The following is a 15,647-nucleotide window of genomic DNA, read 5'->3' as shown; positions in this document are numbered from 1 at the left end:
ATCATCACACTCAATGCACCAAATACTTGTTGGGCATCTACCTTTTGGTGGTATGTAAATTGCAGTCAGATGGAGAACTCTCTCAGTAAGTATAATGATTGGCACTTAATGATGAGATGTTCCAGATTAAATGTTCCATCTTTGGTCTAACCACTTATGCAACATTAATGTGCAGGAGCCACGATCCTGACTTTTTGTTCATCACCTCAGTGAATTATGATCCAACAATTTGTAAGGGAACAAGGTTATTGTGTGGTTAGTAGTTTCTGAAGTGAATTGGGTTTGTAAATGGCTGTCTTCCCAGTGAGTTTCTTTTTGAATAATTTTGCCTTCACTTTCAGACCTATGACTTCGAGACAGAGAACCTGAAGGTTCTAATGGAGAAGCTGAGAGCCGTCTCTGGAACCCTTCAATCCTTTATTATCAGTCGGAGGAAAGTCACCCCCAGTCCACAGAGAACGTCTGGAGATCTTCTCAGTTCCGTTATTGACCTTCTTCAAATCACCAAAGCTATTTTTTCCTGGCTGAACAGGTATTCAAAATCAGAATCATATTTAATACCAGTGACATATACTCTGAAATTTGTCCTTTTCAGGCAGTGTTACAGTGCAATACATCAAAAGCATGACAATAAGAAATATGTATAAAAATAAATTCAATAATTAGTGCAAAAGAAAGCAAAATTAGTGAAGTAGTGTTCATGGGCTGGTTTGCTGTCCACTCGGAAATCTGATGGTAGATGGGAAGAAGCTATTCCTAAAGCATTGAGTGTGTGTCTTCAGGCTCCCGTACCTCTTCTCTGATGGTAGCAATGAGAAGCGGCCATGCCCTGGGTGATGGGGGTCCTCAATGATGGATGCCAGCTTTCTGAGGCATCATCTTTTTGACGAAGCTGACTAGTTTTCAACTTTCTGCAGCATTGTCCGATCGTGTGCAGTGGCCCCTCCATACCAGACGGTGGTGCAACCAGTTAGAATGTTCTCCATGGTACATCTGTAGAAATTTGTTGGAATCTTTGATATACCAAATCTCTTCGAGCTCCCAATGAAGTTTAGCCACTGCTCTGCTTTCCTTGAAAATGCGTCAATATGTTGGGCCCAGAATAGATCATCAGAGATGTTGACACCCAGGGACTTGAAATTTCTCATGTTAATTAATACTTTTGATTATTTCTTTAGCCAACAAAATGAAGTACTTGTCTTTCATCTCATTTTTTTCCTTCTATTGTGTGGTAACTGTCAAACATTAAATGCTTTATTGGTATAAAGGAGGAAATAATTATTTGCACCAGTTTAGATTTCTTGCAGTAAATGAAAATCAAAACAACTGCGGATGCTGGAAATAGTCATAGAAAAGTACAACACAGAAACGGGTCTTTCAACCCATCTGGTAGTACCGAACCATTTAAACTGCCTACTCCCATCGACCTGCACTGGGACCATAGCCCTCCACACTCCTACCATCCGTGTACCTATCCAAACTTACCCTGAGCGTTGAAATGGAGCTGGCATGCACCATTCGCGCTGGCAGCTCGTTCCACACTCTCACCACCCTCTGAGTGAAGAAGTTTCCTCTCATGTTCCCCTTAAACTTTTCTCCTTTCACCTTTAATCCATGACCTCAGTGGAAAAAGCCTGCTTGCATTTACCTCATCTATGTCCCTCGTAATTTTGTAAACCTCTGTCAAATCTCCCCTGTTTTCTACGTTCCAAGGAATAATGTCCTAGACTATTCAATCTTTCCTTATAACTCAGGTCCTTCAACATAACATCCCATCTCCTGTACTCAATGCTTTGGTTTATGAAGGCCAATGCGCCAAAAGCTTCCCTTATAACCCTACCTACCTGTGAAGCCTCTTTTAATAAATTATGGACCTGTATTCCCAGATCCTGTTGTCCACTGCTCTCCTCAGTGCCCCACTGTTCACTGTGAAAGACCTATACTGGTTGGTCCGACTGACGTGCAACACCTCACACACGTCTGCTTAAATTCCATCAACCATTTTTCTGCCCATTTTCAAAATAAAAACAGTAAATGCTGCTGCCACAAAAAAAAATTGTATCGCATAAGACAGTAACAACCAATCTGATTCAGTCAGAAGGTTCGGCTACATCTGTAAGAAGAGCAACACATCTCGTGTTTTGGAATAAAGACTCAATTTGTTTCTCTTTGCATAGATGTAGCCTTACCTGCTGATTATTTCTAGCAGTTAATGTTTTTATGTAAATTAATCTGGGAAGCAGAGAAGGTTGGGGCTTGCAGTGCAGCTGCAAAAACTCAATTTGTTATTACATGGGCAATACAGATTGAAATACACTCTTATTGAAATAATGGGCAGCTGAGGAAAGATTAAGGTCCTTGTCTATGTAACCGGGTGCCAGAGTGGACATGTGTCCCTACCACAGGAGGTGTAAGGCACTTCTTCCCTCCGCAAGCCCTGCAGGTCACCCTCGGGCAGCTGCTGAGCCGCCCGATCAGGGTCACGTGAATCCATGGGAGCAGGTGGTGGATGGTCGTATGAGCAACTGGTGCATAGCACAAGTCCTGGTTATACGACCACAGACATAAGGTAGACAATCTCTGAAGAGTATTGATAATGGCTGGGGTCACCCGTATTGTAAAGACACTGCCCAGAAGAAGGCGATGGCAAACCGCTTCTGTAGAAAAATTTTCCAAGGACAATCATGATCAAAGACCATGATCACCCATGTCACAGATACGGCATGTAATGGTCATACAACACGGCGCATAATGATGATGGCATCTATGCAAAGTATTGTTAAATTTGCATAATCTATGTAATGACAAGCTGAGAGTTTTTCCAGCTTTTATTGTTTTTATTTTGGATTTGTTTGGTTTTTTTTCACTCAGGCACATCACTGTGTAGTTAACAGGACACTGAACAAACATTCAACACATAAATTGCACTTACATCAGGTGTTTTAATGGGAAAAGATTTTCTGAAGGAAAGCATAAAGCAATTGCTGAGCCAATGACAGAAGTAGAAGGTTTACATAGAAGGATTACATGCAGAGAAGGAAATGTGAAACTGAAGAGGTTTGCATTAACAAGGAAGAGCAACCCCATCGTGTGAGTTTTGGTTGACGTAGAAGATATTAAAGTCTCCTTCTGGTAAAAATATTTCCCCCCCTTCCCTTTTTCCCCTAATCCCCACTCTGACCTTTTACCTCTACTCACCTGCCTATTACCTCCCCTGGGTCTCCCCTCCTTCCCTTTTTCCTGTGGTCCACTCTCCTCTCCTATCAAATTCCTTCCTCTCCAGTCCTTTACCTTTCCCACCCACCTGGCTTCACCTATCACCTTACTATCCTCCTTCCCCTCTCCCCGCACCTTTTTATTCTGGCGTCTTACCCCCACTTCCTTCTCAGTTTTGCAGAAGGGACTCGGCCTGAGATGTGGACTGTTTATTCATTTCCATAGGTGCAGCCTAACCTCCTGAGTTCCTCCAGCACTTTGTGTGTGTGTGTGTGAGTGTGTTATCAGAAAACCATGATGTGAGTGTAGTTTGAAACCGGTTGGGTGCAAGTGTGGCAACATACATCAAAGTTGCTGGTGAACGCAGCAGGCCAAGCAGCAGCTATAAGAAGAGGCGCAGTCGACGTTTCAGGCCGAGACCCTTCGTCGGACAGTCCTGACGAAGGGTCTCGGCCTGAAACGTCGACTGCGCCTCTTCCTATAGATGCTGCTTGGCCTGCTGCGTTCACCAGCAACTTTGATGTGTGTTGCTTGAATTTCCAGCATCTGCAGAATTCCTGTTGTTTGGGTGCAAGTGTGGAATAGTTTGATGCACGTGGAGGTATGGAGCAGAATCAAAGGGCATTGGTGGTGGTGGGAGTTCACCAGTTGTGGAGAATTTCTAACCATACTTCTGCTCTGCCCAAATAGGTACCCATTTATATGCATCATAGATTACACTGAAATGAAGAAGGAGATCATCAGGCTATGTGTGGAGCTGACAAAAACTATCCATAAGGTTTGTCCATCTCGCCACCGTCTGTAAACAGTTTGTACTTTTTCCCCGTGACTGCATGGGTTTCCTCCGGGTGCTCTGGTTTCCTCCCACAGTCTAAGGTCGTACTGATCGATAGGTTAATTGGTCATTTTAAATTGTCCCACCATTTCAGCAACTTCCGTGGTCTTTCTGTATTTCATGGCTATCTGGAAAAGACGAATATCAGAGTTCTGTTGTACAGGCATACTTTGACAATAAAATGAACCTTTTGAATCTTTGATTGGGCTAAATGGGAGATTGCTCGGCAGCATGGCTGGAAGGGAATATTCCCACACTATATCTCAATAAATATTACGCAGTGTCATAGAACTGCAGATAAGCTTACATCTCGGAAACAGGCCATACAGCTCTAACAGGTTTATTTTAGTTTCCGAAAGGCCTGTGTTAATACACTGTTTCTAGCTTCATCTCACCCTGTCAGCATGGTTTTCTGTTCCTTCCCCAGATACTTAGCAAGCCTCCCCTTAAATGTACCCGTGCGAGACGTTGACAAACAAGTGCTATGAAATCTGAAGATTTCTTTTTAGCACTTCTGTGGTTTTTCACCTTTTCTCATTTGAACACACCAGCCCTTCAGGAGAGCATTTGCATATTGATAATGTAAGCAGAGTGTGATTTATTTATATATGGTTCAGTGAAAATCAGACACCGCCCTAGAGTGTGGCATTATGAAGTTGATGAATTCCCAAGACAGGGTTTGCAGTAACTTTAATGCTTTGTTTATTTATACTCCTTCGCATCCAGGAATGGCTCACAATTTTATATGGACAGAAATCCTCGTAAATCTTGATGTTGTCTCCATGTGGTATTGTCAAAACTTGTTGAAATCCAAATAGACTACATCAAACCTTCATCAACCCTCCTTGTAATCACCTCAACAGAAGTGCACGTGTCTTAACAATTTGATGCAGACCGTCCTGATGAAACTGTAGCTTTCTAATTCTGGGGTTCCCAAATTTTTTTTACTGTTAACCGAGGGGGCCGTGGACGCAGGTTGGAAACCCCTGTTCTAAAATAATATCTATGTGGTTTAATGAAATTATCCCTAATAACCTGTATACAATTGAAATTAAAGCAATTAGCTTGTAAATTATTGGTTTATCTCTTCCTCCCTTTTTAAATAAAGGTAAATTTGCATTCCTCCAAACCTCTGGTACACTCCTTTAGTCAAGGAAGATTGCAAAATTATCGACAAACCATTGCAATTTCCTCCTTTTATTTCTTTTTATAATCTGCTTATGGTACATCCAGGCCTGATAATTCATTTATCTGCTTTTAAAGACACTCAAACCCTTGATAGTTCCTAATTTACTACGGTTATTCGAGCTAATATTTCATATACCTCCTCCTTAACTACAAGTGTCAATCCTTTCCCTCATAAACTCGTCTGCAAAGTTTTAAAATAGGATTTGTATTTGTATCCTCTGCCACTGCGCAGTTTATCTTCAATTGGCTTTACAATTTCTTTAGTTATCTTCCTGCTCTTTATAAAACATCTTTGAGATTTTCTTCGAAGATGGCGGAAGTTGGAGAGAATGATGTGCTGGATGTGGAGGCTCGTGGGTGGTAGGTGAGGACAGGAAGAACTCTATCACTGTTAAGACAGTGGGAATATGGGGTGAAGTCAGGTGTCCGGGAAATCGAGGAGATGTGGGTGAGGGCAGCCTCAGTGATGGAGCAGGGGAAACCCTGTCCTTTGAAGGAGGACATCTCTGATGTCCTGGAAGGGAAACCCTCGTCCAGGAGGGTAGATGCAGTGGAGACGAAGAGACTGGAAAAAATGCATTTTCACAAGAAACAGGGTGGGTAGAGGTATAGTCAAGATAGCCGCAGGAATCGGTCGGTTTATAAAAGATGTCAGTAGACAGTTTGTCTCCAGAGATGGAGACAGAGAGATCCAGAAAGGGGAGAGAGGCGTCAGAAATGGACCAAGTGAATTTAAGGGCAGGGTGGAAGTCGGAAGAATGTTGTTGAAATTGATGAGCTCAACATGGGTGCGTGAAACAGCACCGATGCAGTCTTCAGTGTGTCACAGAGAGCATTGGGGATTTGATGATCATTCTTGATGAACTTGTTATCTTTTGTTATTATTTCATCCCCTCTTTCTCATGTGAAAAACCTCTTAGGAGCATTAAACTGGCATTCCTGTCCCCTTTTTTTAAGCCACAATTCCATAATAGTTATAAAAATACTTCCACAAGTCAGACAGAACCTTCAGACCACCTGCCCTGTATGCCCTTTGTATTTTCATTATTTATTCCCCTGCTTCCTACCCCATCACAAACTATTGCTCAGCCATTACTTCACAGTTCTTGGACGCTTTCTCGTCTTTACCTGAGTGGCTATCCTTCATGCATGTGTGAGTGTTCCATTGTGGAAAACACCACACCTGTGCTACGAGCTGCCCAAAGTCCGGAAAGCTACACGTGCCAGGAGAATCCACTGAGGATCAGTAGCAATCCCCCTCCCTAATCCTAGAGACAGTGGCAATATTTCTAATGCTGTGTTCTCTCCACAGCTTAAATCATACCCTTATCACACACTGACATGCAACATATTAATACCCTCTGAGGAATCTATTATATTTTATAAGTCCCAGATGTATGCTTCGCTTAACAGATTGACACTTTGCCAAGTTAATATCTTAGTTATAACATGATTACCAAGCCCCTATTAGCTGAATTATTATATAAATGTCATTAAAATCCTTAAACTTGATATCTATTGTTTAGGAATACTGCCAGACAGAGAAAGAAAACTGGATACTTAGCATTGTAAGTATGAACCAATTATCTCTTTCTTACCACTCTATCATGAAACCGAGTACCATCTGAATGCCCTTGAGTCAGAGGGTTGTAGGAGCTGTGCATCTGTTCTCTATCTGCACTGTGTTCTGTGTTGCGTGTTTATTCGGGTAGTTAGTCGGGTGGGTGGGTGGGTGGCGTGGTAAAAGTGAAGGGAATAAGTTGCGTATTCGTGCTTTGTTCTGGGCAGTTTCGTTCTGGGGACCGCCGGGCGATATATATCTTTTGTTGACCGCATAATTGCGCTTAATTGTATCACTTCACGATTGTTTGTTTTGCTAGTTGCTGATAAAGGATTGAATACAGTTCTTCAATTTTGTGGAACACCATTATTGGATTGATCAGAGGGCACATCAAACAAGGATAACAACCCGTGCTAGGTTGCCAGCAGCGACATTAGCTTGTAAGAGTTTGAAGGTTTAGATTGATATCTCAGATGATTTGGTGAACCCATGTCCCATTTGTGCCTTGGGATGGTAAAAGAACAAGAGCATTATTTGAAAAAGGCTACAGCACGTCAAAACTGCTTAATTAATATTGCAGGTCTAGCTCCCATTCTAGAAACTACCTCAGACCAATAGCAAGCACAAGAACAGTTTCTACGTTGAGAATACTAAATACCAACATTAACATACTGTTATTATTATCTAATTGTTTATTCTAAATATTTAATCTAAATAAACATTTAGGTAATAATAATTACATCTGACTCTCATAACTACCTCGACTATACCTCTTCCCACCCCACCACATGCAAAAATGCCATTTCCTATTCCCAGTTCCTGCGTCTCCGCCGCATCTGCTCCCAGGATGAGGCTTTCCATTCCAGGACATCTCAAATGTCCTCTTTCTTTAAGGATTGTGGTTTCCCTTCTACGGTGATCAATGATGCCCTCACCCACATCTCCTCTATTTCCCGCACTTCGGCCCTCACCCCATCCTCCCGCAACCACAACAGGGACAGAGTTCCCCTTGTCCTTACCTACCACCCCACCAGCCTCCGGATCCAGCACATTATCCTCCGCAACTTCCGCCACCTTCAACAGGACCCCACCACTAAGCACATCTTTCCCTCTCCACTTTCCACAGGGATCGGTCCCTCTGCGACTTCCTTATCCGTACGTCCATCCCCACGGATCTCCCACCCGGCACTTATCCCTGTAAGCGTAAGTGCTACACCTGTCCCTACACCTCCTCTCTTGCTACCATTCAGGGCCCCAAACAGTCCTTCCAGGTGAGGCAACACTTGTGAGTCTGTTGGGGTCATCTATTGCATCCGGTGCTCCCGTTGCGGCCTCCTCTACATCGGTGAAACCCGACGCAGATTGGGGGAACCGCTTCGTCGAGCACCTCCGCTCCGTCCACCACAACAGACAGGATCTCCCAGTAGCCACCCACTTCAACTCTGCTTCCCACTCCCATTCAGATATGTCCATACATGGCCTCCTCTACTGCCATGACAAGGCTAAGCTCAGGTTGGAGGAGCAACACCTCATATACCCTCTAGGTATGAACAGAATTTTCCAACTTCCGGTAATTCCCTCCCCCTCCCTTCCTCTATCCCTATTTCACTCTACCCCCTCCCCCAGCTCCCTCATGGTTCCGCCTCCTTCTTCTACTACCCATCGTTTTCAGGGCTATGACGTCAATGCTTCCCCTCCCCCACCCCTTTGTCTTTCAAATTACTGGTCTTTCAACTGAAGCTACAAGCATTCTTCAAATCCTTCCCCACCATTCATTCTTCAGTCCTGACGAAGGGTTCCGGCCCGAAACGTCAACTCATCGTTTCTAACTGATGCTGCCCGACCTGCTGAGTTCATCCAGCGTACTGAAAGCGTTGCTTTGATCACAGCATCTACAGATTATTTTGTGTTTAACATTAACATACAGTGTTCTGTGGCTGATAATTGAGTCCCACTCAGGAGCAATTTGAAATATGCCTTGAGGAGATTTGGCTGTAGAAAACACTTCCATTTTGTTTGTCCCCTGCCCACTAGAATCGGAATGCTGGAAGATGTTCTCACCCTCCATGCTAATTGTCGTTTGTAGAGCTTGTTCAAGAAGTACACAACTACAGCATTGTACCTTTTCAGGAGTTGTTTGCGGTAGTTGGCGGGACAAGATGTGCAGTAAGGAGTTCAGTGGAACTGCAGTTGTGAGTCAGAGTACCAATGCCCTCGAACAGAAAAGCACAGAAAATAGTGGATACGGCCCAGTCCGTCACAGGTAAAGTCCTCCCCACCACTGAGCACACCTACACAGAAGCAGCATCCATCATCACGGACCCCCACCATCCAGGCCATGTTCTCTTCTCACTGCTGCCACCAGGGAGGAGGTACAGGAGCCTCAAGACTCACACCCCCAGGTTCAGAAACAATTATTACCCCTCAACAACCAGGCTTTTGAACAAAAGGGGATAACCTCACTCACCGCAACACTGAACTGTTCACATAACCTGTGGACTCAGTTGCAAGGACTCTTTATCTCACGTTCTTGATATTTATTGCTTATCTATTTAATATTATTATTTGGGTTTTCAAAATCTTTGTATTTGCAGTCTGATATCTTTCTCACATTGTTTGTTTGGCCTTACTGTAGTGTGAGGTGTTCCATTGATTCTATTGCGTTTCTTTGTATTGACTGTGAATGCCCTCAAGAAAAGGAATCTCAGGGGAGTAAGTGGTGACATGAATGTACTATGATAGTAATTTTCCTGCTGTAGCTGACTAAGGGTCAGTTCTAGGCGATGCTGTTGCAGGGAGGGTAATGTTGCTGTGTAATTGGTTCTGTTTGGTCCTATATCATCCAAACTCCTTTCTGATTTAGTGCAGAGAGCTTTCAAGTTTCTGTGAACGGATGGTCATGGAAAGTCCTGAGGAGCTGGTGAACCAGCGGGCCTGCTTGGAGACTATTCACTTGCTTACCACTTCGCCAGGACAGAGTTTGGTGAGTCTGCATCCTCTCCTGAGGATACTGGAGATCGAGGATGCAACAAATCATGGACATTATTTCTAGATGAAATTGGGCTGTAGAGAGTCTAGAAAATCTCCAGTTTTGTTTTTTCTTAATGTTTTTTCAAAGGCACATTTACAGTACTGTGCAAAAGTCTTAGTCACATATATAGATAGAGTGCCTAAGTGTTTTGCAGAGTACTAAAGTGCTAAAGGATTACAGCTGCACTAAGGATTGAGTATGTGCTTTGGGCTGACATTATAGGGCTAATTTGGGGAGCTCCATAATTAGAGACATCCTTCAACTGAAATTTTGTCAACGTGGAGTGGAAAGCAAGGTTGTAAATCTGGTGGGAGCAGAGGATGTTGGCAATGGTAAGGGTGGAGTGCTGTGGGAGGGGTGTGGAACAAGGGGCAGAGAGGGAGTGTCAGGGGAGGTGTGTGGTGTGGGTGCAGACACACCCAGCCCTGAGACACCAGTCAAGGCCATTTGATTCCAAACAATTGGTTTATTGATCATTACAGAATGTCTCTCTGGTGCTTCCCACTCCCTTCCCCATCTCCCAACCATGATTCCCCCCTCCCCTCCCCTTTCCCACTCTCAGTTCAAAATTCAGACCGATATCCAAACCAAGTTTATCAACACTCACATATATAAAATTACAGTATTTCTGCACAGTACTGTATTTATATCTCACGGATCAAGGGTGGTTATCACTTCTCTTGAATGATGGTATGTTTTATACACCCTGTAATATCTTAATGTGCGGTGACACTAAACAGTTAGGCTGTGCTGGCAAGGTATCACCCTTGCTTATAGTGCTAAAGGGTTACAGCTCCACTGAGGATTGAGTATGTGCTTTAGGCTGACATTATAGGCCAGTAATGTGGGGAGCTCCATAATTAGAGACATCCTTCAACTGAGATATTACGTTGATGACCTGCCTTTCTCTTTGGTTCAAGTAATTGCTTAATTATATTCTCCTATTAATTCAGCCACTTTTTTTTTTGCTCCACAAATACATTTCACCCTTTGTTTTATCGGTCTGGAAAGCCCATTAAATCGGTAAAATGAATTATCCAAGCTGTCTTATCAACCCTCTTTTCATCTATCATTCTGCAAGTCAAACTGACAAGCCACTGTCTTGTTTATGATCTGTAGCCGCTCAGCAGTGGTCCCCAGGGCTTCAGCAGTCAAAGGCGACTGCCTGTGAACGTTTTTATGTACTAGTGGGGGCACAGAGCACCTATAACACCCTTCACTGGAGTTTTATTGTGCATGCACGTCGAGTCTGTGTATAATGCAACATGCTTGTCTCAATTGTGAAGCGAGGTTCTTGTGTTTATGGTTGGGGGATATTTTCTCTCCTTCCTGCCTCAGGGGACCATTGCCTCTGATCTGAGCCACACTTCATAATGGCTCAATATGCCGAGTTTTTTAAAATTGAGATACAGTGTGGAATCGGCCCTTCGAGCCACACCACCCAGCAAACCCCCGATTTAACCCCAGCCTAATCATGGGACACTCTACAATGACAATTAACCTACCAACCGGTAGGGCTTTGGACTGTGGGAGGAAACCAGAGCACCCGGAGGAAACCCATGTGGTCATGGGGAGAGTGTACAAACTCCTTACAGGCAGAGGCAGGAATCGAACCCTGGGCGCTGGTACTGTAAAGGTTCGTGCTAATCACTACACTACCATGCCACCCTGGTTGACCTTCAAAACTACTCGTCCATGTTTCCATTGTTAGGCGTTCCCACATACACTGTCACTTCATGTTTCTACCAGACTGCCTACGTCCTCCTGCTACCAACACACTTCTAAATACTGTATAACGTTCTTCCACGTTCTCCAACAGCCACTTCCTGCTTCAAAACATATGTCATGTCACCTCGTTTTTTCCTACCTATTGCTACGAGTCTACTTGTGAGCTCACCAGCTTTGAGAAATCAGACTGAAGGACAACACTCCAGCTTTGCGCTCGGGCCTTGAAATGCGGGACCTTCTGGCCTTCCTCAGTCCGTAATCTCTAGATTTCCTCAAGTTGTTTAATCCGCTCTTCACTGTGCTGAGACCGAGCCTCTGAGCCTGCTCCTGCTGCTCTGGGCTCCGTGACCGGGGGCTCCACAACACTTACCCCGCCTCTGGATGGAAACATAGATGGGACAGTGAGTAAGTTTGCCTATGATACCAAGATTGGCAGAGTTGTGGACAGTGTGGACTGGCAACGAATACAATGCCATAGAGAGCAGTTCTAGATATGGGCAGATGGAGTTTGACCCAGATCAATGTGAGGGGTTGCACCTTGGTGGGGCAAATGCAAAGACACAGTACGCTGCAAACACGAGAAGATCTGCAAGGCAAAATACACAAAGTGCCGGAGGAACTCAGCAGGTCGGGCAGTATCTGTGGAAATGAATAGACAGTCGACGTTTTGGGCCTTCGGCAAAATGCGAAGTCAGAGCAAGAAGGGAGGGGGAGGGGAGGTAGAGAGACAGTACACTGTTAAAGGCAAGGTCCTCAAGAGTGTAGCTGAGCAGAGAGAGACCTCAGGACAGCTCTTTGGAACTGGTTACACAAGTCAGTAAGGTGGTTCAGAAGGCTTATGGAATGCTTGCTTTTATCAGTCAACGTATTGAGTTAAAAAGTCAAGAGGATATGTTGCAACTTTATGAAACTCTTGTCAGGCCACATCTGGACTATTTTGTACAGTTCTGGTCACCCCACTATAGCAAGGATGATGAGGCTTTGGAGAAGGTGCAGAAGAGGTTTAGCAGGATGTAAACACGAGGAAATCTGCAGATGCTGGAATTTCAAGCAACACACTTAAAAGTCACTGGTGAACACAACAGGCCAGGCAGCATCTCTAGGAAGAGGTACAGTCGACGTTTTGGGCCCAGACCCTTCGTCCTGACGAAGGGTCTGGGCCGGAAACGTCGACTGTACCTCTTCCTAGAGATGCTGCCTGGCCTTAGCAGGATACTGCCTGGTTTAGAGGACATGTGCTATCACGAGAGGCTGGACAAACTTGGGTTGTTTTCTCTGGAGTGATGGAGTCTGAGGGGAGATCTGACAGAGGTTTGTAAAATTATGAGAGGCATTGATAGAGTGGACCGAAAGCATCTGTTTCCCAGGGTAGAAATGTCTAATACCAGAGGGCATGCATTGAAGATGCGAGGGGGTAGGTTCGAGGGGTAAATTTTTTACTCAGAGAGTCATGGCTGCCTGGTAAGGTGGTAGAGGCAAATACATTAGAGGCTTTTAAGAGACATTTGGATAGGCACAGGGATGGAGGGATATGGACGTTGTATAGGCAGGAGGGATTGGTGTCAGGAATTTTTTGATTTGCTTTTTAGCTGTTGGGGCACAACAGTGTGGGCCGAATGGCCTGCTCCTGTACTGTACTGGTCTGTGTTCTCTGTTCTCTGTACCATGTTCTCTGTGCCATGTTCCCTGTGCTGTACTGTTCTAAGGTCTATGTTCTCTATGCTGAACTGAGGCTGTGGAGATGCTCTGGGATTCGTGACTGAGGACTCACTTTCATTCTCAATGCTCTTGTATCGTTTGCTGATTTGTTTTTTCTCTCTCTCTGCTCATTGGTTGTTTGTCAGTTTTGTTAATGGGTTCTTTTGGGGTTTCTTGTTTTGTGGCTCCCTGTAAGGAAACAAATCTCATGGTGTATAATGCATACATACTTCGATAATAAATATACTTTGAACTTCTGAGGAAAGAAATGACCTGCACTTGTAAAGGACTTCTCATGGCTTCAGGATCTCAAAGTATTTTATAACCAATGTATTATATTTTGGAGTGTAACTATTCTGTACATGGAAATACAGTACACAATTTGTTGTTTCAAGCTGCAGAAGTGTGGAGACGGAGTGGGAGAGGGGAAACAGTTGAAGGAACTCAGTAATTTGATTGTTTATATCTGAGAGGTTATCTGTGAAGATAGGGCAGTAGGTATTGTCTATATGGACTTCAGTAGACATTTAACAAGATCTTGCATGGTCGGCTGGCCCAGAAGATTAAGCCATATCAGACCCAAGTTAAGCTGACCAACTGGACCCAAAATTGGCCAGAGGACAAGGGGCAATGCTAGCCGTGTGCAAGGATGTTCTTCTGATGGAGGTCTGTGACCACTTGTGAACGCCAAGGATTTGTACTGAGACCCAGTTGTTTGCTTTATGGATATTAATGACTTGGGGATGTTAATGTAGGAGATGTGATTAGTCTGCAAATACCACTTGTGGTGTTGTGAGGAAGGTTGTCCAAGGCTGCTCCAGGACGTAGATCACATGGAAAGCTGGGTGGAGGGTTGGCAGATGGAATTTAACTCTGACAAGAGTGAGGTAATGTATTTTGGGAAGTCAAGAGGGATAGGACATAAGCAATAAATGGTAGAATGCAAAAGATAGTTGAACTGAGGGATCTTCGGCTTCAGTATATTAGATTAGATTAGATTAGATTAGATTCAACTTCATTGTCATTGTGCCGAGTACAGATACAAAGCCAATGAAATGCATTTGGCATCCGACCAGAAATGCAAAGAATAGTGTTATTTACAAAATAACTGTGAATAAAAAAAGTGCTACAGCAATTTTTTCCTGAAAGCAGCAGCACTGGTGAAGAGGGTGGTGAAAAGGCTTTGGGCATGCTTGTCTTTGATAGGCTGGAGCATAGAATATAAAGTTGGTGTTATGTTTTGTAACTCCAAAACATGAAACTATTTCAAAGGAAGACGAAAGAGCTGAGAGACGTGAGTCTTAGCACGTGTTTTACTTTAAGTGAGGCGCAGACGTATCCTGTGGTTGTGTCTCGGTGTATGCAATTCATGTGTTTTTACATTTAACCTGGAGTGAATTATTTAAACAAGAATGCTTAATCAAGCAATATATTTACAATATTACTCAAATATTAGCAGGAGTGGTTGTCTGTCGTGTCCGACGATGACAGGAGAGCAGTGCAGGAGAGTTCTTAAAGTGGAAAAGCCATTGCACTGGGCAGTTCCACTCGCTCGACCTCGGAAGTCCAGGTCCAGTGGTGCAAACACGCATCACAAACTGGGGTCTTCCCCGGTTGCAATGGATGACCATGACTTCTGTGCCCTGTCATGCCCTCTGCTCTCCACAGAGCGTTGCAGAACCACCTTCCTGGCCGTTGGATCTCACTGGAGGTCTCATCCACCCAGTCTTCTCATGCTAGGACAGGCATGTCCCTGTCTCCCCGGGGTATCTGGCCCACTGGCTACCCTCACCTGGTTTAGCCCTCCAGTAGAAGCAGTGTACCAGGGTTCAAAGGTCCAAACGTACAACTTAATGTCAGAGAAATGTATACAATATACATCCTGAAATGCCTTTTCTTCGCAACCATCCACGCAAACAGAAGAGTACCCCAAAGCATGAAGGGCAGTTAAATGTTAGAACCCCAAAGTTACCCCCCCCCAGCACATTAGCGGCAGAATGTAACAATCCCCCCTCCCCCCACCGGCAAGCATCGACAATGCCACCGAGCACGCAAGCGTGAGCAAGGCCATAGCAAAGACACAGACTTGCAGTTACCCAAAGACTTCGCGTTTCACCTGATATTCGACATATCACAGGTTTTCTCTCTCCCTAATAAGAGGTGTCCCAATTTTCCCAGCGAGCGGGGAGACATAACAAACAACTCGCTGGCTTACGATGTTAGAAGTCCGTTATGTTGCTTTTTTGAGCTCTGTGCCCGAAGATCGCAAAGGTCCCGGGTCTCCAGGCACACAGCAGCTATCCCAACTTCCCCGACGACACGCGGGCCTCCTGTCATGACACCGACCCTTGATCCGCCAGTCTCCAGCGCCCCAAGACCCAAGGCTTCCG

At 44.4% G+C, this 15,647-nt stretch overlaps 1 protein-coding gene across 2 annotated transcripts in view; it reads left to right on the top strand.

Moving 5' to 3' along the window:
- The first annotated feature begins 397 nt into the window (after positions 1 to 397).
- cnksr1 (connector enhancer of kinase suppressor of Ras 1) overlaps positions 398 to 15,647 on the top strand; it is a 91,619-nt gene continuing 76,369 nt past the window's right edge. The window contains exons 1-3 of one of the 2 annotated variants that reach the window (XM_063033807.1): positions 398 to 532; positions 6,766 to 6,807; positions 9,664 to 9,783. In XM_063033807.1, coding sequence (XP_062889877.1) covers positions 9,694 to 9,783 — 90 coding nt within the window. In that variant the 5' untranslated portion in view covers positions 398 to 532; positions 6,766 to 6,807; positions 9,664 to 9,693. Of the gene's footprint in view, positions 533 to 6,765; positions 6,808 to 8,615; positions 9,064 to 9,663; positions 9,784 to 15,647 lie in introns of those variants that run through there. The other variant, XM_063033808.1, reaches the window with a different exon arrangement.

The sequence above is a fragment of the Mobula hypostoma genome, chromosome 26 (assembly GCF_963921235.1).
Source record: "Mobula hypostoma chromosome 26, sMobHyp1.1, whole genome shotgun sequence".
Classification (NCBI taxonomy): Eukaryota; Metazoa; Chordata; class Chondrichthyes; order Myliobatiformes; family Myliobatidae; genus Mobula; species Mobula hypostoma.
Note: the sequence above shows the minus strand (reverse complement) of the source record. Positions and strands in the feature narration are given on the sequence as shown.